The 23,861-nt window shown below is 42.8% G+C and overlaps 9 protein-coding genes across 10 annotated transcripts; 5 read left to right on the top strand and 4 right to left on the bottom strand.

Annotated features, from left to right (window-relative positions):
* Nucleotides 1-152: 152 nt before the first annotated feature.
* On the bottom strand, nt 153-5,609 carry Bcmet5. Its single transcript, XM_001552184.2, has 4 exons — nt 5,250-5,609; nt 4,964-5,112; nt 530-4,900; nt 153-473 (listed from the first exon to the last, which is right to left on the bottom strand). Exons 1-4 carry the CDS (start codon nt 5,359-5,361, stop codon nt 444-446), a joined length of 4,662 nt encoding a protein of 1,553 aa, XP_001552234.2. The 5' UTR covers nt 5,362-5,609; the 3' UTR covers nt 153-443.
* A 364-nt stretch (nt 5,610-5,973) lies between these two features.
* Nucleotides 5,974-7,535, bottom strand: BCIN_12g03750 (hypothetical protein). The gene is made up of 2 exons (XM_024696401.1): nt 7,380-7,535; nt 5,974-7,311 (listed from the first exon to the last, which is right to left on the bottom strand). The coding sequence occupies exons 1-2, from the start codon at nt 7,419-7,421 to the stop codon at nt 6,388-6,390; spliced, it is 966 nt and encodes a 321-aa protein (XP_024552209.1). The 5' UTR covers nt 7,422-7,535; the 3' UTR covers nt 5,974-6,387.
* A 392-nt stretch (nt 7,536-7,927) lies between these two features.
* Nucleotides 7,928-9,227, bottom strand: BCIN_12g03760 (hypothetical protein). The gene is made up of 6 exons (XM_024696402.1): nt 9,074-9,227; nt 8,997-9,022; nt 8,854-8,942; nt 8,670-8,799; nt 8,344-8,619; nt 7,928-8,288 (listed from the first exon to the last, which is right to left on the bottom strand). The coding sequence occupies exons 1-6, from the start codon at nt 9,118-9,120 to the stop codon at nt 8,233-8,235; spliced, it is 624 nt and encodes a 207-aa protein (XP_024552210.1). The 5' UTR covers nt 9,121-9,227; the 3' UTR covers nt 7,928-8,232.
* Nucleotides 9,228-9,364: 137 nt separating this feature from the next.
* On the top strand, nt 9,365-10,877 carry Bcnop53. The gene is made up of 2 exons (XM_001552181.2): nt 9,365-9,562; nt 9,615-10,877. The coding sequence occupies exons 1-2, from the start codon at nt 9,411-9,413 to the stop codon at nt 10,774-10,776; spliced, it is 1,314 nt and encodes a 437-aa protein (XP_001552231.1). The 5' UTR covers nt 9,365-9,410; the 3' UTR covers nt 10,777-10,877.
* Nucleotides 10,878-12,697: 1,820 nt separating this feature from the next.
* Nucleotides 12,698-13,172, top strand: BCIN_12g03780 (hypothetical protein; the record flags this gene model as incomplete). The annotated part of the gene is made up of 2 exons (XM_001552180.1): nt 12,698-12,886; nt 13,029-13,172. 2 exons carry the CDS (start codon nt 12,698-12,700, stop codon nt 13,170-13,172), a joined length of 333 nt encoding a protein of 110 aa, XP_001552230.1.
* A 705-nt stretch (nt 13,173-13,877) lies between these two features.
* On the top strand, nt 13,878-16,896 carry Bcgef1. The gene is made up of 6 exons (XM_024696403.1): nt 13,878-14,101; nt 14,169-14,184; nt 14,237-14,392; nt 14,447-14,575; nt 14,624-14,691; nt 14,739-16,896. Exons 1-6 carry the CDS (start codon nt 13,925-13,927, stop codon nt 16,734-16,736), a joined length of 2,544 nt encoding a protein of 847 aa, XP_024552211.1. The 5' UTR covers nt 13,878-13,924; the 3' UTR covers nt 16,737-16,896.
* A 34-nt stretch (nt 16,897-16,930) lies between these two features.
* Nucleotides 16,931-18,064, top strand: BCIN_12g03800 (hypothetical protein). The gene has a single exon (XM_024696404.1). The coding sequence runs from the start codon at nt 16,999-17,001 to the stop codon at nt 17,638-17,640; it is 642 nt and encodes a 213-aa protein (XP_024552212.1). The 5' UTR covers nt 16,931-16,998; the 3' UTR covers nt 17,641-18,064.
* Nucleotides 18,065-18,329: 265 nt separating this feature from the next.
* On the bottom strand, nt 18,330-20,626 carry BCIN_12g03810 (hypothetical protein). Of its 2 annotated transcripts, XM_024696405.1 has the most exons (4): nt 20,270-20,626; nt 19,302-20,024; nt 18,709-19,230; nt 18,330-18,653 (listed from the first exon to the last, which is right to left on the bottom strand). In XM_024696405.1, exons 1-3 carry the CDS (start codon nt 20,363-20,365, stop codon nt 18,781-18,783), a joined length of 1,269 nt encoding a protein of 422 aa, XP_024552213.1. In that variant the 5' UTR covers nt 20,366-20,626; the 3' UTR covers nt 18,330-18,653; nt 18,709-18,780. The 2 variants fall into 2 exon arrangements, with proteins under 2 accessions (XP_024552213.1, XP_024552214.1); XM_024696406.1 differs by having other exon boundaries at nt 19,302-20,626.
* A 1,857-nt stretch (nt 20,627-22,483) lies between these two features.
* BCIN_12g03820 (hypothetical protein) lies at nt 22,484-23,809 on the top strand. Its single transcript, XM_024696407.1, has one exon. The coding sequence runs from the start codon at nt 22,663-22,665 to the stop codon at nt 23,467-23,469; it is 807 nt and encodes a 268-aa protein (XP_024552215.1). The 5' UTR covers nt 22,484-22,662; the 3' UTR covers nt 23,470-23,809.
* The last annotated feature ends 52 nt before the right edge of the window (nt 23,810-23,861 follow it).

Consider the following 23,861-nt stretch of genomic DNA (forward strand, 5'->3'; position numbering starts at 1 on the left):
CTTGGCTAGAAAGAAGCTTTATTCAACTTGTGATATATAATGCCTCGACGATCTTTGCAGTCATTACCTACCTCCAAGCCATAATAAAATCCACTTAGGGTTCGATTCGCCGATTTTGACCTGTCCTCGACTGTAACGGCATCATAAAGTACTGAAAAGACAACTTATATGTTGTATTTCTTCTTGAATTTTGTAATGTACATTTCATTTTGAATCTAAGAAGACTATGCTGCCAGTGACTCAAATACGTACAGATTGAGAAGACCATCCAACCTATCGGATGTGCAGTTGAATGCCAAACTTTGTTTAAAATACATTCATAACATATCGGTGAGTATATGAACAAGAAAAATAAGAGAAACAGAAATGATTTGGTAATTTTAAACCCGTTGAAACGCCATGCGCACGTGCAGTGTAGAAAGGACTATCCTATTCTCATGTTCTCATTCTTCGTCAGATTCCTCCTCAGCGACCTATTATTAACGTTAGGACAAATCTCAGTCACGGATTAGGGAACAGAAATACTCACATCATCATGGAAAGTCTTTCCTTCAGTCGTCTCTTTAATCATACCAATTCTGATGCAGAAATCTCCAAAGTGCTCGCCCTCCTCTCTCTCCAACGAGTATCTCTTCAATAATGGTTTCATAATCTCCAAAATTTCCTCTTCTTTGATACTGCTTCTGTAGAGTTTGTTGAGACGTTGACCGTGATATCCACCCCCAAGATACATGTTATATGCACCATAGGCTTTACCCACGAAAGCAACTTCTGCCAACCAAGGTCTAGCGCATCCATTAGGACATCCTGTCATACGCATAACAATGGAATCTTGACGCATGCCATTTTCTTCGATGACACCTTCGAGTTTGGTAATAAGTTGTGGGAGATAACGTTCGGACTCAGCCATGGCAAGACCACATGTTGGGAAAGCGACACATGCGGAGGAAGAAAGACGCATTCCGGAGAAAGAAACATTATCAAGCTTGTACTTAGCTAACATCTCTTTCATTGTTGGGAGGTCTTCATCGGCAACGTTGCTGAGGATTAAATGTTGGTTACCAGTTAATCTGAATTCACCCTTGTGAACCTTGGCAACTTCTCGAAGACCAGTCTTCATTGGGAAGTCGGCAGTGTCTTCAATACGGCCGTTTTCGATGAATAGAGTGAAGTGGTTCAATCCAGTCTCATCCTTAACCCAGCCGAATGTGTCAATGTTGCTTTGGAATTTGAATGGCTTAGCCTTCTCGAATTTCTGGCCCCATAATTCTTCGACCTTGCCCTTGAAAACATCGACACCCATATCATCAACAGTGTACTTGAGACGAGCATGTTTTCGGTTCTTACGATCACCGTGATCACGCTGAACGAGCATGACCTTCTCACAAGCGATGTGAGCTTGTTCCTTGGAAACATATCCAAGGTTGCTTCCGGTTCGAGGATATGTTTTCTTGTTGTTGTGTGTAACACCCATACCACCACCGACGAGGAGATTGAATCCTGCCAAGTTGCCGTCTTCACCCTTGATAGCAATAAGACCAACATCGTGAGCATATACATCAGTATCGTTGTGTGGTGGGATGGCAATAGTGATCTTGAACTTTCTTGGCAAATAAGTAGGACCATAGAGAGGCTCATAATCTTGAACAGCTTCGCCAGCTACTTGGACCTTCTTATCATCTTCATCCTTGATCCAAATTTCGTGATAAGCAGTTGTAGATGGTAAAAGATGATCAGAAATTTTCTTAGAAATAGCATGAACTTGCTTGTGATATTTTGAACCAGTTGGCAAACTACTGCACATGACGTTACGATTAACATCACCACATGCAGCGATAGTGGTCATCAAAGATTTGTTGATACCGCGCATAGCTCCCTTGAGCTTGGTCTTAATGACACCGTGGAATTGGAAGGTTTGACGGGTGGTAAGTTTCATAGTCTCGTTTCCGAATTCGTTGCTGACATCATCCATTTGAATCCATTGCTTTGGAGTGGCAACACCACCAGCCAATCTGCAACGAATCATGAAAGAATAGGCAGGCTCGAGACCTTGTGCCTTGCGTTCATCCCGAAGATCACGGTCATCTTGCATATATGTACCGTGGAACTTAGTTAATTGTTGATCGGCGGCAGAAATGGCCATAGTTGACATATCCTTCAGTCCTTCTTCAATAGTACCACGAAGGTAGTTTGACTCAATTTTAATGTCCTCGTTAGTAATTGGTGGAGCTTCAGGTTCAAGACCTTCAACTTTGTCGACCCCGAGAGATTGCCAAATGATAGGTTCCCAGTTTTGGTAACCGGTTTGGTATCCATCTGGATCCTGATCGTCACCCAATCCAACATCAGCAAGACGCTTTCCACCGAGATTTGCCAAGACGCGATCGAGGTCCTTTCCTGGCTTGTTGTAGTAGTGTCTGTCTTCTTTGCGAGGCCAGTAATGACTATCTCCGAGAGCGAATACAGAGTAATTGACTGATGCGAGGTCCAAGTCCGTGTTATCTTTGATGGATTCCCAGAATGCATGACCATTTTGTGGGAATTCTCCTTGACCAGCGGTACTCGTCAAGAAGACAATGTTTTCTTCGGTAGGAAGATCTTCGATAGGATAGTCTTCCATAGCCATGACGATTGTCTTTAAGCCACGGGCTTTACCTCTGTTGCCCAATCTCTTTGATAGAGATTCAGCATTGCCATTGTCCGAAGCAAAGAGAATAGTCAGGGGTGCACCGAGCATACCCTCAAGAAGCTCATTGTATGCATCCTTGGCCTTTCTCTTTTGCAAAGCACGAACTTCTGTACCATAATCTTCGGAAAGGTTGGATGAAAATTGGGGATGCTTCTTCATCAACTGAGTAAGATGATTATCACGAGCCAAAAAGTCCTTAAGTTCCTTCTTGATTCGCTCTGAGTCTAGAGAGAAGTTGACCTCGCCCTTTTCTTCATTGTCAGGGTTCCATCTGTATAATGGCCAGTAGCCAAGGTCTACCGCCTTCTTAGTTTCTTGGAGAACTGTCAAAGGAGAATCGTTCTCTTTGAAGTATGGAAGGTAAGCAACGACGACAGATGGACCATCGAATTGATCTGCTTCAATCATTGCTTGTAGCACTTGAGTATAAGAACTGTACACAGCGACAGATGCAACGTAAGCGTTACCAAAGTTCATGGCATAAAGACCAATGTCCTTCTTTCTTCTTTCGGCATCAGCGGCTGAGCGCTCAGAGTATGGTGTGGAGTCGATGATAAGCATGTTGACATTTTCACCCGATGCAATGACGTGGTGTACACCAGAGTTTCCAAGGTCGTACGCCCAAGCATCAGATCCAACAAGCCAAGGGGATTCCTTGCGGAACAATCCCTTCTTTGACAGCAAACTTCGTGATAACGCAGATCCGTCTGTTTCGAGACGAGCAATGATCTCATCTGCTAAATCATCACTGGCACTCGCAGACCATTTTGATAGCCATGATTTAGGTGCTTCTGTGATAAATTCTTTAGATTGGGCCGCCTCCTTAATTTCCTCGGTAAACCTTTGGCGATGCTCCTTTCTAGCCAAAAGAGAACCGAAACCAAATTCTGGATTCGACGCAATACTGGATGAGATACCGGCATTTTGGGAATCGATTTGATTTGCCAAATGAAGTCTCTTACCGAAGACCTGGTCCAAGATCTTCATGTAAGCGGACTCGACTTTTGGTTGACTTAGAGCAGGACCGCTTGAAGATTCGCTGGGCCCATCAGGATTCCCGACCTCCAGATTCTGAACCGGCTTCTCGGAGACTAAATTTTGTACAACACCACGGAGTGCTTGTCGCACTGTATCCGGTTCAATAAATCCCAGTTGATGTCCAACAATAACTTCTACACCGCCTCCAGGTCCTGATTTGAGTGTGGTAAGTAAATCCAAAAGCAAAGGTCCCCATTTAGTTGTCTTTCTTCTAATCTGCTCGAGAACAGCAATTCTCTTAATAGATCTAGGGATCGCCTCGATTAATTTGGAGCCCAACCATGGCCTATACAAACGTGCAGTAATGATACCAGCTTTTGCAAAAACTTCGTCGGCTCCTTCGTCAATTGCTCGGCCAAATAATCCAACATCGGATCCAAAAATGAACAAGGCATTTTCAGCATTTGATGGACCAGTGTATTGGAAAGGAGCGTATTCCCTACCAACCATCAATTTCAATTGATCCCAAATGCCAGAGACAAAGTTGTAAATATCATCCGAGCTCACAGTACGTGCATTTGGCGCATCGACAGTTGTGGCAGAAGAAGCACTGCTATCCACACTGCTTGCCCGTACTGAAGAAGATTTGGAGGATCCCACGGATGAAGCCTTAGATGGTACTTCAGTGGTTGTCTGGCCTGGTACAGCAGACTCAGTACTATTCTCGCCTCCAGACGTAATGCCTGTTGCAACGTTCTCGGAAATAGTTGCAATTCTTCCATCATCGGCATATATGCTAGAACCTCCAATCTTGCTACTTTGAAACACTCTCACGGAATCGATATTCAGTATCTTTGAGACAACGTTGGGGTCCTCAAAATCAACATCCTCGTCGTTGGCTGCCGATCTGGAATCAAAGAAATGAATGACACCTTTCCCTGACTTAATAGCAAGAGCGTGTGCAGTCACAGCAATGTCTTGTGCCTCCTGTAATGTCTCGGACTGTAAAAATGTGAAGCCAGAGTTTCGTATAGAGGTTATCGAAGAGTAATCTGGATACTGTGAGGGTTGTAATGAGACGTGAATGACCACTGGGAAGTTGGCAAGTCTGTATAGGTGGGGTACGGAGGAAACGAGGATTGAGGAACTTGTAGTGACTGTAACAAGTTTTCCATTGCGGATTGGTGTAAATACTGATAATAAAGGATCATTGTTTTCTCGAATCGTTTGTAACTAGATGAGTATCATGTTAACATTTTGGTTCGCACCGGATGAAAGTAGTTTTGGAAAACTTACCTCTGGGACACCACTCTCATTCGCAGCAACGAGACTCAGATCCTTTCTTCCAGCATATCTGTGTAAATGTGAAGAGAACTCCGACTCAATTGAATGAGCGGGCTGTACAGAAATGATTACATCGCTGGACAAGTATGCAATTCTTGCCACTATTCATGGAAAACAATAAAATCAGTGTCATAGAATCTCATGAAGTGGGGGGTAAATGGAGGGGAAAGGTGCCGCACAACAGGGTTGTGGAACTGATAGATAGATAGAACTGATAGCACAGAGAGTGTAGACATACCAGCTTCTTCAGGTGTACGAATCTTTCCTGAATTCGTCGCCATTTTGGAATTATAATGAGAAGGAGATGAAGTATTAGAAGTGTTCTCGAGACTGCGAAAGAGGAACGACATGATCAAATATATTTTTCTCTCTTCCTAATCAAGTGCCTCCTCCTAGGGCCATTAATGTGATGCGATATTCGGCGAATGATACAAGGGTATATCTTTAGATATTGGAGGCTATCGAGGCTATCGAGGCCGTCAAGTGCAGTTGACCAACGGCAATCAGTGGATTTATTGTCATTTATGGTATAGTCAACAAGTGTATGTAGTAAACAGAGGGGACAGTGAGAGAATGGAAGGGTTTGGGACATAAATTCATGGAGAAAGGGACGAATGATTGACCAATGAGAAGTCAACAAAAGTCTCGTTTGTCATCTAAAACGGCTTTGAAGGAAAACACCAGCCACAATCGAGCACGCCATCGATGCTGATCAAAATATTTGATGGTGAGAATATCAAAATCAACAAGGGGAGAAGAATCCCGAAATGCTTTTATTTACTTTATTGGTATAAGGTACTCTCCGAGCAAAGCCCGTCTTGCCCATGTTGAGGTCTTGATTTGTGCCTGGTCTAGTTTCAAAGCGTTGCTGGTTTGACGCTTGAATGGTTGTTAGTTGCCTCGTTGAATCCGGGCTTTGAAAGCATCCAAATGAGGCCATGTCAGTGGCAAGAGACTTGGACTGGACTGGAACCCGAACACGAGATGTTTTCACAGGTTGCAATTATCAGTTTGCATTAATTCCTAAATCATTATATAATAGTAATTGCCGTCATCAATGATTTCCTATTCCATGACTATAAGCAATTCGAGAATCCATCAAAAAAAAAGGCAGTTCGACTGCTTGCAAGCACACCCTACCAATGTACCCAAAGAACGCCATGTGTACTATGAAAACCTCTTCCAGCTTTGAGGTTACGAAAGACTGATCATCAAGCTCTTCTGAAATGTATCACAGAATGGCATGCCAATGACGTCCTCCGGTCTACACCATTGCTTTCCTATACAGCTTACATCATCGTACCAACATAATAGATATCCATCTATCATATCTATTTCTCACTGCCCAAACGGCCGCCGTCACATTGTATATAGTCTTACAACTTCCCAATACCGAGACCCTTGGCAGGAACGGGTGGTCCTGTTCCACTTCTCGCTCTTCGTTCTCTTTCTATGGTACCTGGAGGTCCATTGAATGTTCTTTGAGTCTTGAATCGCCCATCTAAACCTTTGGCCCATGCTTCATCTACTTGGCCACCAAGCCAATATCCTTCTCCAACCTTCACCATAAGTCTACCAAGCTTGCCCTTCCAACCTTGCCCTTGTGGCGAGTCTATCGCAAAGGGATTTTCCGCGCGGGCGTCGGTGCTACCATCGGTGTTAAGATGCAATTTTGTTGAAGAAGCAGAGTACATGTTCTGCCTTAAAACTTGTCGTGCATATGCCATCACTACCAGGATAAAGTAGATTCGAATCAATGTGAGAATTCCAACGACGATGATACTAGGAACGCTTTCCTCGATTCCAACACTCTGCTCAAGGGTTGCTCCAGCTGCAGTTCCGTATGCTACCGCATCTTGTCCAGCACCCGAAGCTGGCGAGGCAACAACGTTGACTGCGCTGACATTGAATTTCGGGCTCGTAAAGCCTGCCGTCTCATCGATCGTGCTACCTCCTGGAGCGGCGCTTGGAATGCCCTTATTAGATTGATCGGCGCTTACGGCTAGGAGCCATGTTACTGCGAACGCTGTGGTGAAGGCGGTGTTGATGATCGTGTCGAACAAGTAAAACCATGCGAGGGCTAAGCACTGAAACGGTGTTTGTTTGCGGATGTGAGGCATAAGGAACGCGATAAGTGCGAGAGCTGCGACGGAATATATGTACATTGAAAGTTGTAAAGGCGACAATTTCAAGCCGGCAAGCACTGCGAGAAGACCGTAAAAACCAGTAACTTTATTGAAGATCATGGATAATGAAATCATCTCTGTTCCGGTGCGTAAAGTCATGAGATATAGGAAAGTCTGTTCACTAATTAATATTGCTCCCTCTCCCATGGGCGACAAAAGATTGATAAATAGAGATAACTTACTCTGGGGCGAGGAACCCGCACCCATCGCGGTAAGGAGACCATTATGAAATTGTTAAGGTGTATAGGAATTTGACTCGTCAATAAGTTGCGACGAGAAGTAAAAAAATCCAACAATGCGCCAAAAGAAAAGATAGAAAGTCGTTCTTGATTGATAACTTGGAAGATGGTTTTTCGGATCTTCGGATTGGGATTGCTTATATAAGCCACCACCTATATTTGGATCTGCACAATCTTAAAGGGGCTCGCGATAGACAAGAAGACCGAACAACAAATCCGCAAAACATAAGAGCGAGTTTGAAAGTGGTTCTTACATTGAAATTGAATTTAAATCTGTTTCTACATTTTCAACTCTTGTGCATCGAAAAAGAGAATTCATCATTTGAACAATTACTGTGTTGGGGAATTCGCAAAGGAAAAAAAAACTCAAAAAATCCTTTGCTTGATTGTTCTGATATCAAATTTAGATGGAGATGTAGAATTTTGTTGTTCAGCTTTTTCTGTCCGTTCGGAGAGGGTCGCTTATCATTGATTGAAATCATGGGATTGCTTGCAAGAGGCTTTAAGACTGTTAGATCAATAGATTCAACATGTAATATATCCTTGGGCATATCCTTGGGCACCCTTAACGGGAAGACGCAGCGAGGTAAAGTGTGTTCTTCTATTCCAGAATCCGATCACTTAGCTTTCTACCCCTAGTCTACAATAACTTCAAGAGTTCATTAAGTACGCCAAAGATGTACGCTATCAATATCATATAAATACGCTGTGAAATGCTATGCTCCTAATCCTTTCAAAGTCCCAATTAAGACAAGCATCGAAAAGAATTGATTACTCCCATTATTACTTTCCTCGTTTAACATGCACATCCTTCTTGGTTTGCAGGAGTTGGGTTGACGTTGACATCAATCACTATTTAGCGGTTAGCAACTGTTGCTTCAATGCTGTTGGCCACATTCAAACTTACTTTGGTTCGGCGTCGCTGCATTATCAGCGCCTTCCATCCCGGGCAAAGCTTGAGCTATCCTCCTGAATAAAGTCTTCACGTTGTGACCCAATTTTGCACTCGTTTCAATGAACATCAAATTGTTCTTCTTTGCTTCCTCTTCACCTTCGCTTGTGGTTACTTCTCTTTTGTCGTTCAAATCTGTCTTGTTGCCAACCAATACAATAATGACATCGTTTCCTCGTTCTCCTCTGACGTCGTCCACCCATTTTCTCGTGTTTTGGAACGACTTTCGATCTAACAAGACATTAGAGTGTGTAGTTTGGAAGACAAAAGCAATATCGTACTTGAAATATCATAAACCACCACTGCTACACTAGAATCGCGAATGTATGAAGGAATCAAACTTCGAAATCTCTCCTGTCCAGCAGTGTCCCATAATTGTAATCGCACAGTTCTGTCCTCCAGGTACATAGTCTGAAGAAAGTATTAGACATATTGCTGTGGGCTTGGTGCTCGGAGAATGCTCACTTTAGAGAGGAAATCTATCCCAATCGTTGCTTGGTACATGTTGTCGAAAGAGTCGTACATGAAACGTGTAATAAGAGAAGTCTTGCCAACTGCAATTCATTATTAACTTGTCAACCATATAGAATACCGCATGAAGTTCATACCACTTTGCTCCCCAAGGAAGACCAATCTGCAACCATAATTAGTGATGTGGTATTAGACAAGACAGAAAACGACGTACTTGAACTTCTTCAGGGGATTGTTGTAAGTTCCCGTTGCTTGCGCCATCTTGAAGTTCCAGAATATAAAGACGGCTAAGAGATTTATTAATTGATTAAGATGGTTTCAAGGAATCTCTGAAAGTCGTGAATTCACTTCGGTATCGCCTTTTAAACAAAGGAGGACGACTTTCAGAAGCTTGCTTCAATAGCCTGACCGTAAATTGTTAGAGGCGGCCGAGGCTGGCCCTTTGGCTCGAACAGGCTACCGTAGCTATCAGAAAAATTATCGTAATCTCAAAATTATTTTTCTCGCAATCGCCAGAATTTCTAAAGTTTCAGCAACACAACATTAACAAAATGCCTGTCCTTAAACCACTTGCGGGGTCTAACGATGCTCCTCAGCAACATAATCAAAAGTCAAGGAAAGGAAAGAAGGCCTGGAGAAAGAATGTCGATGTTACAGAAGTTCAAGAGGGTTTGGATGAAGTTAGAGATGAGTTGATTGCAGGGTAAGAGACCATTTTTAAATCAATTATTTGTACATCACTAATTCAATTGCAGTGGAGTCATTGCTGAGAAGGATTCCGCTGATCTTTTCACCTTGGATACTGCTGGAGATGCTGCGATACCGAAGAAATATTTGAAAGCCTCGAAGCCACTCAGAGCCGATGAGATCATTGCTCAACGCTCCGCTGTTCCAGCTGTGTCGATGAAGAAGCGCCCAGGACAAGGCACTACCGATGGAATTATCGAATCGAAGCGCCAAAGAACTGGATATATTTCACACAAAGAGCTTACCCGATTACGCAAAATTGCCGACGGACATCAAGAGAAGACTGTTGAAGTCACGGAAGCTTCATTCGATCCTTGGGACGAGCAGAAGGACATAGAAGAAGCGACACAGGATCCAAAATTCTCATTTCTCGAGAAGACAAAAAAGACAACAATCCCCAGTTCATGGAAACAAAAGCCAGTTTCGTTGGCAGCCAGTGGAAAAGACATCCCTGCAGTTAAAAGGCCGGAAGGAGGATACAGTTATAACCCAGTGTTCACAGATTACGAAGAGAGATTGACGGCTGAAGGAGAGAAGGAGCTTGCAGCGGAGAAAAAACGATTGGCTGCTATTGAGTTAGAGCAGAAAAAGCGAGAAGCAGCGAATAAGTCTGCGGCCGAGGCAGAAGCTGCGGAAGCACGAGCAGATATGTCAGAGTGGGAAGAAGATTCTGCTTGGGAAGGTTTTGAGAGTGGTGCAGAAGATGTTCGTTTGAACGCTAAGAGGCCTGAGAGGAAATCTCAAGCTCAACGAAATAGGATAAAGAGAAGAAAGGAAGAGGAAAGAAAAGCTAAAATGGCTGCTCACAACAAAAAGAAAGAAGAGCAGGCTGCACAAGTTAAGAAGTTGGCCAAGGCTCTTGCGGAGAAAGAAAAGGCTCGCTCGCTGATGGTTGTGGAAGACGATAGCAGTGAAGGCGATGATATGGAACTGCGAAGAAGAAAATTGGGAAAGATTTCTTTGCCAGAGAGGGACCTTGAGCTCGTCCTACCAGACGAGTTGCAAGAATCACTGAGGTTACTGAAACCCGAGGGTAACCTGTTGAAAGATAGGTACAGGAATATGTTGGTTCGCGGAAAAGTCGAGAGTAGACGTCCTATCAGTTTCGCAAAGAAGGCAAAGAGAAAGGCTACAGAGAAGTGGACCCACAAGGATTTCATGTTACATTGAGGGAAAAGTCCTAGACGGACGGAAAATTGCAGCTTCACGTGATAACACGTTATTTAATATACAATAGAACACTTTGCCAACGTTTGTCTATTAGATTTGCATGCGAGTTTGTTTGGCTTTTTGAAGCAAGCACTCCAGACGTTGAGACACTCTTCCATTTCTTTCCTAACAACTAAACAATCTCGACAGCTTTCAAAATATCCACCAGGCTTGTCGACTTGCCTCTCTTCTGTCAGTTGTTAGAATCCGCCACATCTCTCGCATCGATCTTCCAAAAACCACCTATGCCTAAACGGTAGATTGCGACTTCTCCCAAATAGGGTAACTTGACCATTAAAACGCTCTACAGCTTGAGATCCGATCGAGAGCTGGTCGATTTTGTCGTGAACCATTCAAATGATGATTTATTTGACGCCGTAGACATTTTGCTAGAGTTCTGTAGCTTAGGTCCCCCAAATTTGCTCTGAATTTGAGATGCTAAAATAGAAAACAGTTCAAGTCTCGGCCCAACCAATTTAATGTCAACTCGAATTTTCTGGTTCTTGTCCTTTGGGCCTCAGGTAACAATCAGGCCGTGAAGTCAATAGCTAAGGTATGTTTTTATTTCCTAAGTATCAACTGATCCTTACAAACTTTTAGCTAACAAGATTTTAGTTTTGACATGACAAATGCGTCAATTTCATACTGCTTGGAATACACGCAGACAATATCCCATAGTTAAGAAAAGAAAAACCCTCTTCAAGTCTGCTCATAACCAGTCAGTGGAGAAACTTCTAAACTGGGAAATGGCCATGACCTCGAAGAACCCACCGATCAAGAGACAGAAACCCTTTTACGACACCGAAAACTACTTACAGCTCAGCTGCGTTCCGATCCACATTCTTCCGGGGCGGCTAGGGGCAAACATTGTTTCGTAAAGGCGAGAATGCAACTACTATCAGTTTACGACGAGGATGTCGTGTCGAGGCCCAAAGTAGACTTGTTGTCAAGGTGAAACCGATCAATTTTCTCATAACACGCCATATCTACTTACTAGTTCAATGAGAGAGGAGTATACTCATTCCAAACTTGTTGGTACGTCGGCCCGCATGTCAGGAGTCACATAGAGACTCCAATTGTTCTGTAAAACGACTCTCGATTTGTGCTCTTGGCTTCGTCTATTTATCAGTTTCATCACTCACTTCGAGATCAAATGAAGTCTCATTAGAAAATCTTCTGGCATTTGGGTAGTCTCCTCGACATTCAAACTAGGCGAAAAGGGTTTTAATTCGATATAGCCCCATCTCAGTTCAAAAAATACTTCTTCGGCGTATTCGTCAGTTTCATTAAAGTCGACATGAGTTTCGGTGCTCTATTTCAAGCTGCGACAAGGCTTTGGATCTTCCGCGATATTAGTAGGAGGGGAGGGTACTTATTTGGTATCAGCGACAATTAAATCGGGAAAAGATTATCTATGGTGTTCTGGCAGCACGCAGCATGGAGGATGGCATCGAGGATTATTGTGTTAAGCGAGATGCATGAAGCTTCTCTTGTAAATGTATTTTAAACTGCCGATAAATCGACAATGTATATGACTTTTAAATCATGCAACGTCATATTGAACCAGGCTGTACTATATCGGCGGAAATATAATAATTGATAGAACGCTACAGCAAAATTACAATAAAATATTCACTTTTGTCCCGCTACCCCTCTCCATTTTCGGTTCACTTTTCTCGCTTCTCCAACTCCGATCACTTTTCTTTTCACCACTTCCCTTTTACTATCCAACATATTGAATAAAAACAAACAATCGCCTTTCTCTCCTCACACTCTCTATCATAATACAATAACACTTAAACAAGAGAATACTTCGTGTTCTCAGCACAAATACCTCCTCGCCATCTCAATTTCTCGGACATTTGAAATACTGCAAACCGCCATGGCTGAGCTGATCAAAAACGCAAATGGACCTGCAGATAAAATCACTAGCCCAGAGAAGCCTGCTAAGGAAGCTCCTCGATTGACAATCAAAGATGTTGCGGCTCTAGGGTTTGATAATGAATTGATTCGTTTTGCGATACTTCAAACAGATGGTTGCATTTGGAATGCTGTCGATGTACTTTTGAGGGTGAGCTGCTCTGCAGTTGATCTAGTGAACATATATGATTTGGGTGTCCAAATAATATGGAACGTGCAGTGGTTCATGAAATACATATCGTTCTAGACAATTAGAACGTTTGCACTGATAGTAAAGCTAACTTCTGCATCAGTTTGAAGAAATACCAAATAAGGGAGATGGTGTAGAGCGTCTAGAATTCGCCCTTTGGATTGCAAATAATGACCGTCTTCAAGCTTTGAAAATTCTCGGCCGAATAAGTCTACAATCCTCATTTGGCTTCTTCTCCAGCAGCTAATCTTCATCTCTATTAAATTCCGTTCTGGTGCTTTAATCCAATCCGAAATGTCACAATCCACGAGGCCAGCAGAGAGTATTGAGGACAGCAAGTTCGGGGCAGCGCAGGAGAAGTCTTCTGGAGAGGGAATACGAGTGGAAGCGAATGTCAAATCGCATACCATTGAAAAAGACACACTAACTTTGATAACGTTTACGCGATGGCTTAGATTTAGTAAGCTCTGTGGAAACGAGGCGTGTAGACGTCCATCTCGTTTTATCGAGGAAGATTTGGAAACCGTAGCAAGTCGTAAGGCATGTCAAGCTAAGCGGAAGTTGGTTTTAAATCACGCAATTCCTATGGACAAATGCCTCACACAGCACTCTCCAAAATGCATGAGACATTTGACGATCTCGACAAACAAAGAAAGGTTCTGTTCGTACTCGGAAGAATTTGTGATGAAGCTGGCTTTCGGAGAGAAGAAGGCTATATTGTAGAGATTGTTACTAGCACGTAGGAACAATAAAAACAACATTCTTCTCTTTCTCCTCTCACATTCATCTAAGAAGATGGCTCACTGGAGCGAGATGACACAAATACTTAACTGATCACCAAATTTCAAATTCTAACCTTCCTGGAACGTTGAGCACATATGCCAGTAATCCGACACTAGCGGCCGCATAGACCGCCTATCATCAGCCAAGCCATCTCGAACATCGAGCTCTTGGATATTATGACTTCAATCGCACAATGCTTTCCTTACAAATGGGGCCATGAACTCACGATCATCTTCTTTTTCTGTGCCATCAGCGCGCCTACATCAGCGTCCTTCCTTCTCCCATCGTCTATCCTTTGCCGTCTCAAGTGCTGAACAAGGCGAGGCTACCAATGTGCCCAACGTCGCAGAACGTCAGATAGATGAGGAAATTGAGGAAATCAAACGTTATGAGGTATGAGACTACTTTGCATATTGTGCTTACAAGTTCCAGAATACCGGTGCTAATCATGTTTGAGTAGGATTTCACAACTATAGGTATTACCCCTCCTTTATCCAATTTGCGACAACTCAGTTGACACCTCTCAAGATTGGGTTCAAGACGCGGCAAAAGAACAAATACGCAGGAAAGTTCGAAAGAGGGAAACTGCGGGATTCTTTGAAAGAGGTGGACATGCGGGCTGGAGATATAAGTTATGGGAATCTTATGATGCAGCGCAAGCTTGGATTGTGGTTACTATTATAGGTGCGCAATGATATGAATGTGGTGAGGGGTAATATGTTAATGCGGGATATTTAGGAGCTGCAATTGGTCTTAATGCCGCATTCTTGAATATAATTACGGAATGGCTTTCGGATATCAAGTTGGGATATTGCAAGACTGGATTCTACCTTAATGAGAGCTTTTGTTGCTGGGGAGAAGACACAGGCATGTTTCTAACCATTAAATGAGAAATACGGCGCTAATTGAGTGTAGGATGTGATGATTGGCATAGATGGAGTTCTTTCCCACCAGTTAATTATGTGATATACACTTTATTTGCTGTGAGTATCTTCGTTCGATTTAGTCGCATCGATACTGACCTCTTTAGACGATATTCGCATTGACTTCAGCAAGCCTCGTAAGATCATTTGCTCCTTATGCAGCTGGATCTGGAATTTCTGAGATAAAATGTATCATTGCTGGATTTGTCATGAAAGGATTTCTTGGATTCTGGACTTTGATCATTAAATCAATTGCACTCCCTCTAGCAATTGCATCTGGCTTATCAGTAGGTAAAGAAGGACCAAGTGTTCATTATGCAGTATGTACCGGCAATGTCATCTCCAGACTTTTCGAAAAATATAAACGAAATGCCTCCAAAACTCGAGAAATTTTAAGTGCCTGTGCAGCAGCTGGTGTTGCTGTGGCATTTGGTAGCCCAATAGGAGGTGTGTTGTTTTCCCTCGAAGAGATGTCCTCATACTTTCCCCTGAAGACTATGTGGCGAAGTTATTTCTGCGCATTGGTTGCAACAGCTGTTCTTGCGGCAATGAACCCATTCCGAACAGGTCAACTTGTCATGTTTCAAGTTCATTATGATCGTGAATGGCATTTCTTTGAGGTAATTTTCTACATCGTATTAGGTATATTTGGTGGACTTTATGGAGCATTTATGATCAAGTGGAATTTGAGAGCACAAGCATTTCGAAAGAAATATCTCACCAAATATGCGATTCTCGAAGCGACTTTACTTGCGACTGGAACTGCACTGATTTGCTATCCAAACATGTTTTTACGAATCGACATGACCGAAAGTATGGAGATTCTGTTCTTGGAATGTGAAGGCGCGGAGGATTACAATGGTCTATGTGATAAAGAGAACCGATGGAGAATGGTCTTCTCATTAACTTTAGCAACAATCATTCGAATGTTCCTCGTGATCATCTCATATGGATGTAAAGTTCCAGCTGGTATTTTCGTCCCATCCATGGCAATTGGAGCATCCTTTGGTCGTACTATCGGTATTCTCGTCCAGGCGATTCATGAAGCATATCCCGCCTCCGTATTTTTCGCTGCCTGTCAACCCGATGTGCCCTGTATCACACCAGGAACATATGCATTCCTTGGCGCAGCTGCTGCTCTGAGTGGAATCATGCATATTACTGTCTCCGTCGTCGTTATTATGTTTGAGCTTACGGGTGCTACAACCTATATTCTTCCAACTATGATTGTTGTCGGTGTAACGAAAGCTGTCTCTGAATTCTTTGGAAAGGGTGGTATAGCGGATCGCATGATTTGGTTCAATGGGTTTCCTTTCCTCGATAATAAAGAGGAGCATACTTTTGGTGTGCCAGTGTCTCAAGTCATGACAGGCGATGTGGTCATCTTACCGACAACTGGCTACACAATGAGGCACTTGGAAAAGTTGCTTCTCGAAGATCGATATCAAGGATTTCCGATCGTCGAAGACCGTGTTTCAAAGATTTTGGTCGGATATATTGGTCGGACAGAATTGAGATATGCAATCGATCGTGTTAAACGAGACAGAACTATCTCACCTTCGGCAAAATGCTATTTTTCGCCTCCGAGCAATAATTCAACCCTTGATCCCATGACTCCCACTACACCAGCAGCCTCTACAACATTCGAAGGCATGGCATCATCATCGGTCGACTTCAGTCGTTTCATAGATTCTACGCCCGTCACTGTCCATCCTCGATTACCATTGGAAACTGTCATGGAATTATTTCAAAAGATCGGACCTCGAGTAATTCTAATTGAATACCATGGGAAGCTAGAAGGTCTGGTAACTGTTAAAGACGTCCTAAAATACCAATTTAAAGTAGAAGCCAATGAAGGGTTTAGAGAAGAACGAGGTCCCGTCTTATCAAACAATGAGGAAAGACTATGGGGTGTAATGAGAAGTGTGGGGACTTGGGTGGGCAATAAAGTACATAGTGCTAGTGGTGGAAGAATTAGACTTGCTAGTGGAGAAACGGGAGGAAGGAGAGGGAGTCCGAGGTTTCCGCAAGATCATGGAAATGAACATGTAGTGGAAGGGGCGGAAGACGAATTTGATGATGGAGTTGAGTTAGAAGATCGATAGATAGATTGAAGATGAGATTATTTATGGTTGAATTTATACTCTATATACTTCGAGAAGATGATCTCATGAGGTTCACATGGGTTTCAAGAATCTACTGATATGACCAGGTTTGAGGATTCATGATTGGCCAATGAATAAACGCACATGCAGATGCGATGCAACGCAGATCAAACAATTTACAGCCTCAATCATCCGGCAATATTATATCATCATCCTACCTCAACATCAGAACAGTGCGCTAACACAGTCGTCTCCCAAGGCAATGTCAACATCCACCAAGTCGCCAAACCAGAACATCTTATTAACGCCCTCTTCAGACTTGATCGAAAATGGCAAAATCATCAACCCCCACAATCTACCCCACCCATTAATATTTCTCTCCGGTACCACAAACTACAACAAAGACGAGAGCCGCTGGCAAGAGATCCTTACTGATCGCCTCTTAGCACGCTCTCGTTCCAAATCTACAGATGATAAAAATGGTACCAATGAGCCAAGCAGCTTTGCACCAGTTACAATAATCGATCCCTACAACCCCGCCTGGGACTCGACTTGGCGTGAAGATCCCTCAGATAAAAGATTTGTCACACAGGTGAATATCGAGCTCGAGGGCTTGGAATTAGCGGATATTGTTGTGGTGGGATTCATAGGACCGGATGTCTGCTCTGGGAAAATAGGGACCGGAGGGACGGCATTGGTAGAATTGGGAACGGCGTTGGAGAGGAAAGGACAGAAGGTGATTGTTTGTGTGGAGAAGGGTTTTTGGAAAGAGGGGTATGTGAAGGTTTTGTGTGAGCGGTTTGGGGTGCAGTGTGTGGATAGTTTGTCGATGGTCGAGACAATAGTTGGGGCGGGGGTGGATTCATGGGAGTCGGAGGTAAGTCAGATGATAGGGACCATGTGATGGGGAATGGAGAGATGATGTGGTGTGTGGGATGTTGCATACTTCTTCCAGGGCGTGGAAGCTAGGGGATGGCGATCTGCGATATTCGTGGGATTGTTGCAACAGAACTCAAGGTATGAGCCAGAGAGAGTGGGAATCTTTGGGTCGATATGATGACGAGAATGAGGACCATGAACTTATGAGTTTACTCTCAGATGCAATGCGTTGGCGTGAGAGAAAGCTTTTGGCATGGCCTACTTTGGATTTTATAATGGCCATGAGCCTGAAGTTGAGTGAATCGCCATGCATTGATTCATATTCAAACAGTCTTTGACTCTTATGGTATGAATCAAGATAGCTTTGAAATGCATTAGTTACCTACCGCTATCGAGGATGATACATTGTCAATATTGGTATTTCCTTCAAATGAATAATTGTTCTTCCAATTTATGACCCTTTAGCATAAATTCGTATGTCAAAATATGTCAGATAATAGTATAGTCCAAAGATGCTTGATTATAATCATGAGACGGGACATGTGCCATTTTAACATCATATCTAGATAATGCATGGCCATTCTATCTCGGATGAAGACGAGATAATCTTGGATCATCTATAATTTTAGATATATTGAATGCACTAAAATCATGTCACTCCAGCTATTGCAAGTCAATACGTGAGAACCAAGACATTATTTTCTTTTGGTAGACTGGAACAAATTCATTTGTGCTATAGCAATCTGACGCAGTTTAAATCACAGCTAATGTTTTCCGTCTACCCATAGTATGTATCACTCTCTTCCATTCTGGATCCCATAATTATCCGCCGCATCCAAATACAAATCAAAGCAATCCGTATCGAAGCAACACAAAAATGGCGCAAATCCCACGAAAATTCCCATTCATTCTAAAGAAAAAAAGGAAAGAACGCAACGTAAACCGTGTACTTCCGAAACGATAAAAATCCTGAAGCAAATTGAAGGAGAAGAGGAGAAGATTGCACTGTGCGACGGTAACGCAAATGAGTGAGTAGCTCTGCTTTCTTGACCGTTAGCGATGCTAAGGCTTTCCTGCGGCGAAACATACTCACATAATGAAACAACTCTCCATTATCAAGCATGACCCACTCTCAAGTGCTAGTGGTCGAGATGCTGAGTATTGTTCAAGCCTCGGCTTCAGACATATTGGTGTCTTCTCCTTTGATGTCGACTTTGATCTCATCTTCATCATTTACATCCTCTTGGGCGCCGGCTTCTTCTTTTTCATCCTCTTCGTCTTCTTCTTCGTCGTCTTCTTCCTCTTCTTCTTCTTCCTCGGCATCTTGCTCTTCTGCATTCACCCTATTCTCATCCTCCTCAGTCCATGCCAAGTATTTATCGTTGTCATCGATACGACCCTGACGCTTATAGAGTTCGTACTTTCTTTGCAAAGTAGCTGGTTCATATTCGTTACCACCATTTTGGCCGACGTTTTTGGCAATTTCAGTCCACATTTCTGTTTTGAATTTTCGCAACACAGCCTCTCTCTCTCTCTCAAATTTCGCCAAAAGCTCATCTCTCATATTCTCTTGTTCAACTTCCATATCCTGCTTGGAGATGCACATCTTTTGGATCTGATGTGAGAAGTTAGCATTCACAAGACATTAGAGAAACACAATTGAAAGAAACCCGATTGCCAACATACATCAATATGTTCGATCTCGGTCGCTGCAGCTTTGACTCTGGGCCATCTCTTTCTGAGCGTATCAGTTTTGAGTTCAGGTTTACCCTGTATTTCCAGGTTAAACTGAACAATGAGTTCCTTCCATGAAGCCTCTGGATTTTTGGTCTTGAGATCAAACAATAACTTGTCTTCCCTATTCAATTGGGCATAACAATCAGGATTGTAAGCATTTGCTGGTAACTTGGCTTTCTTGCGAGCTCCACCGTTCGTGGAAATAGCAGCCGCACTTCTCTTTTTGGACTGGGGAATTGGTGCTGTCTTTTTGGTGACAACATCAGAGATCTTTGGAGTTGCGTCCTCTGATGGTCCGGCTTTCTCTATGATCTTGGTATCTGGCTTTTTGTTGGTAGAAGACTTGGATTTGAAAGCAGCAGCGGGTTTTTTGGTAACTGTTTCCTCAACATCCTTTGCATCCTCCTCATCATCGCCATTGAAATCATCATCATCACCACCATTCTCGTCATTAGTGACAGGAGTTGCCTTAGAAGAAATCTTTCCATGGGTAGTGCCGGCCTTTGGTGAGCTGATCTCATCCTCATGACCGGGATTGTCGACATCAGAAGCATCGTCATCCTTATCAACGGTCGAGATTTTGGTCATTTTACCTACCGTTTTCTGTTTCTTCGATGTGGCAGTCTTATGCTTTGAAGAATTGCTTGACGATGACTTTATAGGTGAGGAGGTCTACAGTATAATGTGTCAACTTTAAGATAATTTTTTGTTAGGATGTAAAGTGATGAGAAGGAAGGCTGGAAAGATTTCGATCCAAGGACAATCCAGCTTGGCTGGAATTGGCAACGACGGCAATCGAAATTGAAACTGATTCACAAATAGCGTTTTCAACGTGCCAAATAGTTGAATACATTGACCATAAGATGATCGAGGGAATATTTGTCGCAAGAATTGAGGATAAAGAACACAAAACTTACGTTTGATCGACCTACCAAAACTTCGTGAGTAGTAGGGCGTACTGGGGAGCTTTCAGCTTTGACTTTGATAAAGGCGCTGTCGGACTCAGAAGACATGTTGGGAGGTATGATGTTTGAGGACTTGGTTGAAGTGCTGCGTGGTATGCCGTGCTTTTCTGTTCTTGTCAGGTACTTTGGTATTTGCGGCTTTCGGGCATACGTTCAGTTTTGGCAAAGCAGAGTTTAAGTAGACATTCGGAAATTCATTAGAAAAGCACTGGCAAGTCAAATTCAAAGAAAAATAAGGAAAGAGAGCTCCAGATGTTTCTCGAGCTCTTGGTGCTCGTAGGATTTACTTAGAGCCGCATAGAATCATTCGAAGTCACCGAGTTGGTTCTGGATGCGAGGGAAAGTTTTTGAAGTGAGAGGTATAAGGCCTTAAGCTAGGCAACTATCAATTCTTGTTGCCTATCTATATTGTTGTTGCTATTGGGAGCTGGCAATTTTGACTTGTGATTGGTCGGAGACTGAAAATTGGCAAGAGGTTCGGGTAGGAGCATAGTAGGCTACGACAGGCTAAGATCTCCAAAATTCCGGAACTGGTACGAAGATGTATGAAAATCCAATAGAACTCTCGATTGTTTTTGTTGTGAAGTTGCAAAACAGTGTTGATAAAGTCCCAGTCCAACATACGTGTCTCAAAATCAGCATCTTTTCATATTACTCAATATGTATCATGTACTTCTGAATGAACCACCTACAGATCCTGATTTCATTTGACGTTTGAAATAATATTAGAAAGATGGAGAATAGCTAGCATGATTTCGATGCCCCAATTGTGAACTGTGGCCCTGTTAGTCCGCCTGGAAACTTCTGGCCGACAAGCAACAGGTCAAGATACACATTTCTGGATGAACCGAGAATAAAAAAGGTGTATTGTGAGGTGAAAGCATTCTTTAAACCCAGCCTAAATAACCGCTGAAGGCGATTGATAGCATGGAATGGCAAGCTCTTCCAATGGTCACTACCGAAATGCCGGGATTATAACGCAAAGTTCCTTCACTAGACAAACATTATATTGTGCAATATGCTAAATATAATCTCAGTTGCCCAGTTTATTTGACCCTATGATGAGGATGTGTATTCGCTAGACAATTTCAGAAACACCAATATTAAAAGTTGCCACTTCGTAGTCTGGACGAAGGCCTTAGAGATATATGACGCCGTGAAAGATAGAGCAAAAGATCACGTTTGGGGTAGAAGATACCTGTGAAAATCAACAATTATGATAAATCTCTTATTGGTATTTACGCGTCTTCATTCCGATGGGACTCGAGTGGACTTCCACTCGATTAACCCAACATGATACGTGGTAAGCAGAAACTACGTCCTGTTACAAAAAGCACTGATAGACCAGAACTTCTGATAAATCATACTCGGATACATGAAATCTTAATAGACATTGTAGATGACTAGCATTGATCTGCTGCCCAGATGTCACTAGAAGTAAAAATGTGAATAACAAGAACTGAATGAGAGGTTCACACACACGTGACCAAGGCTCCTCTAAGCATGTCTGCTTAGTCAGTCCATTCTTTCTTGACTGAGTCCTTCCTCATACCTCAGTAATAACTCCTCGACTTGAACAAACATCAGAGTTGATGATTTTTTGGGCTCATATTTCAGGACCATAAAAAGGTACTAATGGCCAAGCAAATAAAGCTCTCGGCGAAACTTTTATCGCAGCTAAGCTTACTTGCCGCTGTCACATTTGCCTGCTCTAATTGATTCGGTAGGCAATATCCCTCAAGACTTATCCTACCACCCGAAGCGCAGCTACCTCGGAATTCCCTAGAACATGACCTCCTTATCAGCCTACTTCTGCATACACGAAATATTACATTGAGTTGTGATTGCTGGTCAAGTGTCCCATTCTCATCCATCACCATTATCATATGTTAATACATGTGTTCCGCCTCATTTCTCATGTCCGCAATCAAGCGACATAGTATCAGGGCGTTTTTCAATGTTTGCGTAGCACAATGAGGCAGGTCACTTCAACACTACAGTTGTGAACTATTAAATAAAGCCAATCATACTGAACCGCTCTACATTTTGTGTTTCTTGCATCTTGGAAGTTGCACTTGTGTGACTTGAACCTGAGAGTAATTGCAGTGGTTTGTATGAAGGTTTTGAAGCAAAGTTTGTTTATATTAAGCTCATGGACATCTCTTCGAACTCTAATCAACTAGTTGTACCTGAATGCCATCGTTGCGTGGCTAACATAATCAAACACTCTTTATTGCGAATACAAGTTTATTCAAAGTGTTCCTGCTCCTCCGTCCATCCAATCCCTCTTCCTCGTCTTTCGAAAACTACCCTTTGAGGAATCAAGCCAATGCCGAGTCTTTCAAATGGCTCCTTACCATGGAATCATCACGGCTGGGTTACGGAACAATCGACGTCATGCCCCGAATTCCTTGCCAATTCCGCCCTTACATTACAAGGGTCCCGTCAAGCATATTGAAAGAACTTCACCTCCCGTGGTTCTTAGCCTTCCAAATGGAAATGATGTACCAATGCGGTCAATTGAACTTGAACGTAGCCTACCGGGTATTCACCATCAAGCTCGTGAACGTGGCAATCCGAGAATAGATTTCATGGAAATATTTGGGGATACATTCGAACATTTTGACGATCATGAAAAGCTTTCAGAGGCTGGGCAATGGATCTGTGCAGTGATAAACGATTCGGAACAAACGCAATGTTATCCAAATCCAATCGGGGTCTCACTCGGCGACATGGAAAATCCTCTGTTCTCTCGCATTGATAATATGCATCATTATGGCCTGCTGGGAGACCTGCACATGGAAAGTTTTGCAGCGCAACAAATTTTGCACCTACTCCAGGCAATAAGTGACATATTGCTAGAAGATCGGAGACTTGGTGTCTACGATGGATTTCTGTTTTATGAATTCATCAAAACAGCATATTGGCTTACGCCACTGATTTCACATGTCCTAGGAGGTGCCGGAGTACTGATCTTGCTACGAGCGGTTGTGTTAATGAGCGGTCATGATGTTGATATTATTAAACGATTCATCGCTGCAACATCATGTCCCGACCAGCAAGATCTAATGAAGTTTGCACAAGATTATTGGGAAATAGAAAAAAAGGAATTGGGGAGACTCATTCTTCTGATATTTGCAGGGGTCATATAGTTCTTCCCGCACATCTGATTTATAGCGAGGTTTCCCACTATCATCCAAACTCTCCGGCGTCCAAAGCCACGTTTATTTGCATTTCGGTGTTGAAACCTGAATCATTGTCAACAATTCTTACAAGGAAGCTGAAATTTTCGAAAGAGGTTTGGGAATAGTGTGAGGCATTTCATTGGTTGGTCCACTTTTCAAAGTTTTTATGGAACAATCACAACGTCTAGCTGTCGCGGTCTGAGAGTTCGAAGCCTTCTAGCCCCAGAATGCGGCCACTTATTTAGAATTTTAGTATTTATGTCAACCTTCATGCAGCAAGCCAAACAACCAGAACAAATCAAATTCAACAAAATGCGTTTGACCCCTTTCCTAAAAATGTAGAGTCAGGGGCGACCTTC

The sequence above is a fragment of the Botrytis cinerea genome, chromosome 12 (assembly GCF_000143535.2).
Source record: "Botrytis cinerea B05.10 chromosome 12, complete sequence".
NCBI lineage: Eukaryota > Fungi > Ascomycota > Leotiomycetes > Helotiales > Sclerotiniaceae > Botrytis > Botrytis cinerea.

Excerpts from the sequence above, each read along its gene's own strand:
- Bcmet5 (XM_001552184.2), bottom strand. The coding sequence starts at position 5,361 with ATGTCGTTCCTCTTTCGCAGTCTCGAGAACACTTCTAATACTTCATCT. Across the intron at positions 5,113-5,249 it reads TCGTACACCTGAAGAAGCTG|TGGCAAGAATTGCATACTTG; the intron begins GTATGTCTACAC and ends TTCCATGAATAG. Across the intron at positions 474-529 it reads GAAAGACTTTCCATGATGAT|GTCGCTGAGGAGGAATCTGA; the intron begins GTGAGTATTTCT and ends CGTTAATAATAG.
- Bcnop53 (XM_001552181.2), top strand. The coding sequence starts at position 9,411 with ATGCCTGTCCTTAAACCACTTGCGGGGTCTAACGATGCTCCTCAGCAA. Across the intron at positions 9,563-9,614 it reads AGAGATGAGTTGATTGCAGG|TGGAGTCATTGCTGAGAAGG; the intron begins GTAAGAGACCAT and ends ATTCAATTGCAG.
- BCIN_12g03750 (XM_024696401.1), bottom strand. The coding sequence starts at position 7,421 with ATGGTCTCCTTACCGCGATGGGTGCGGGTTCCTCGCCCCAGA. Across the intron at positions 7,312-7,379 it reads TGCGGGTTCCTCGCCCCAGA|ACTTTCCTATATCTCATGAC; the intron begins GTAAGTTATCTC and ends ATTAGTGAACAG.
- BCIN_12g03810 (XM_024696405.1), bottom strand. The coding sequence starts at position 20,365 with ATGTCTTCTGAGTCCGACAGCGCCTTTATCAAAGTCAAAGCTGAAAGC. Across the intron at positions 20,025-20,269 it reads TTTTGGTAGGTCGATCAAAC|ACCTCCTCACCTATAAAGTC; the intron begins GTAAGTTTTGTG and ends ATTATACTGTAG. Across the intron at positions 19,231-19,301 it reads CCGAGATCGAACATATTGAT|ATCCAAAAGATGTGCATCTC; the intron begins GTATGTTGGCAA and ends TTCTCACATCAG.
- BCIN_12g03760 (XM_024696402.1), bottom strand. The coding sequence starts at position 9,120 with ATGGCGCAAGCAACGGGAACTTACAACAATCCCCTGAAGAAGTTCAA. Across the intron at positions 9,023-9,073 it reads AATCCCCTGAAGAAGTTCAA|ATTGGTCTTCCTTGGGGAGC; the intron begins GTACGTCGTTTT and ends TTATGGTTGCAG. Across the intron at positions 8,620-8,669 it reads GGTGGTTTATGATATTTCAA|ATCGAAAGTCGTTCCAAAAC; the intron begins GTACGATATTGC and ends ATGTCTTGTTAG.
- Bcgef1 (XM_024696403.1), top strand. The coding sequence starts at position 13,925 with ATGAACTCACGATCATCTTCTTTTTCTGTGCCATCAGCGCGCCTACAT. Across the intron at positions 14,393-14,446 it reads GATTGTGGTTACTATTATAG|GAGCTGCAATTGGTCTTAAT; the intron begins GTGCGCAATGAT and ends CGGGATATTTAG. Across the intron at positions 14,576-14,623 it reads TTGCTGGGGAGAAGACACAG|GATGTGATGATTGGCATAGA; the intron begins GCATGTTTCTAA and ends AATTGAGTGTAG.
- BCIN_12g03800 (XM_024696404.1), top strand. The coding sequence starts at position 16,999 with ATGTCAACATCCACCAAGTCGCCAAACCAGAACATCTTATTAACGCCC.
- BCIN_12g03820 (XM_024696407.1), top strand. The coding sequence starts at position 22,663 with ATGGCTCCTTACCATGGAATCATCACGGCTGGGTTACGGAACAATCGA.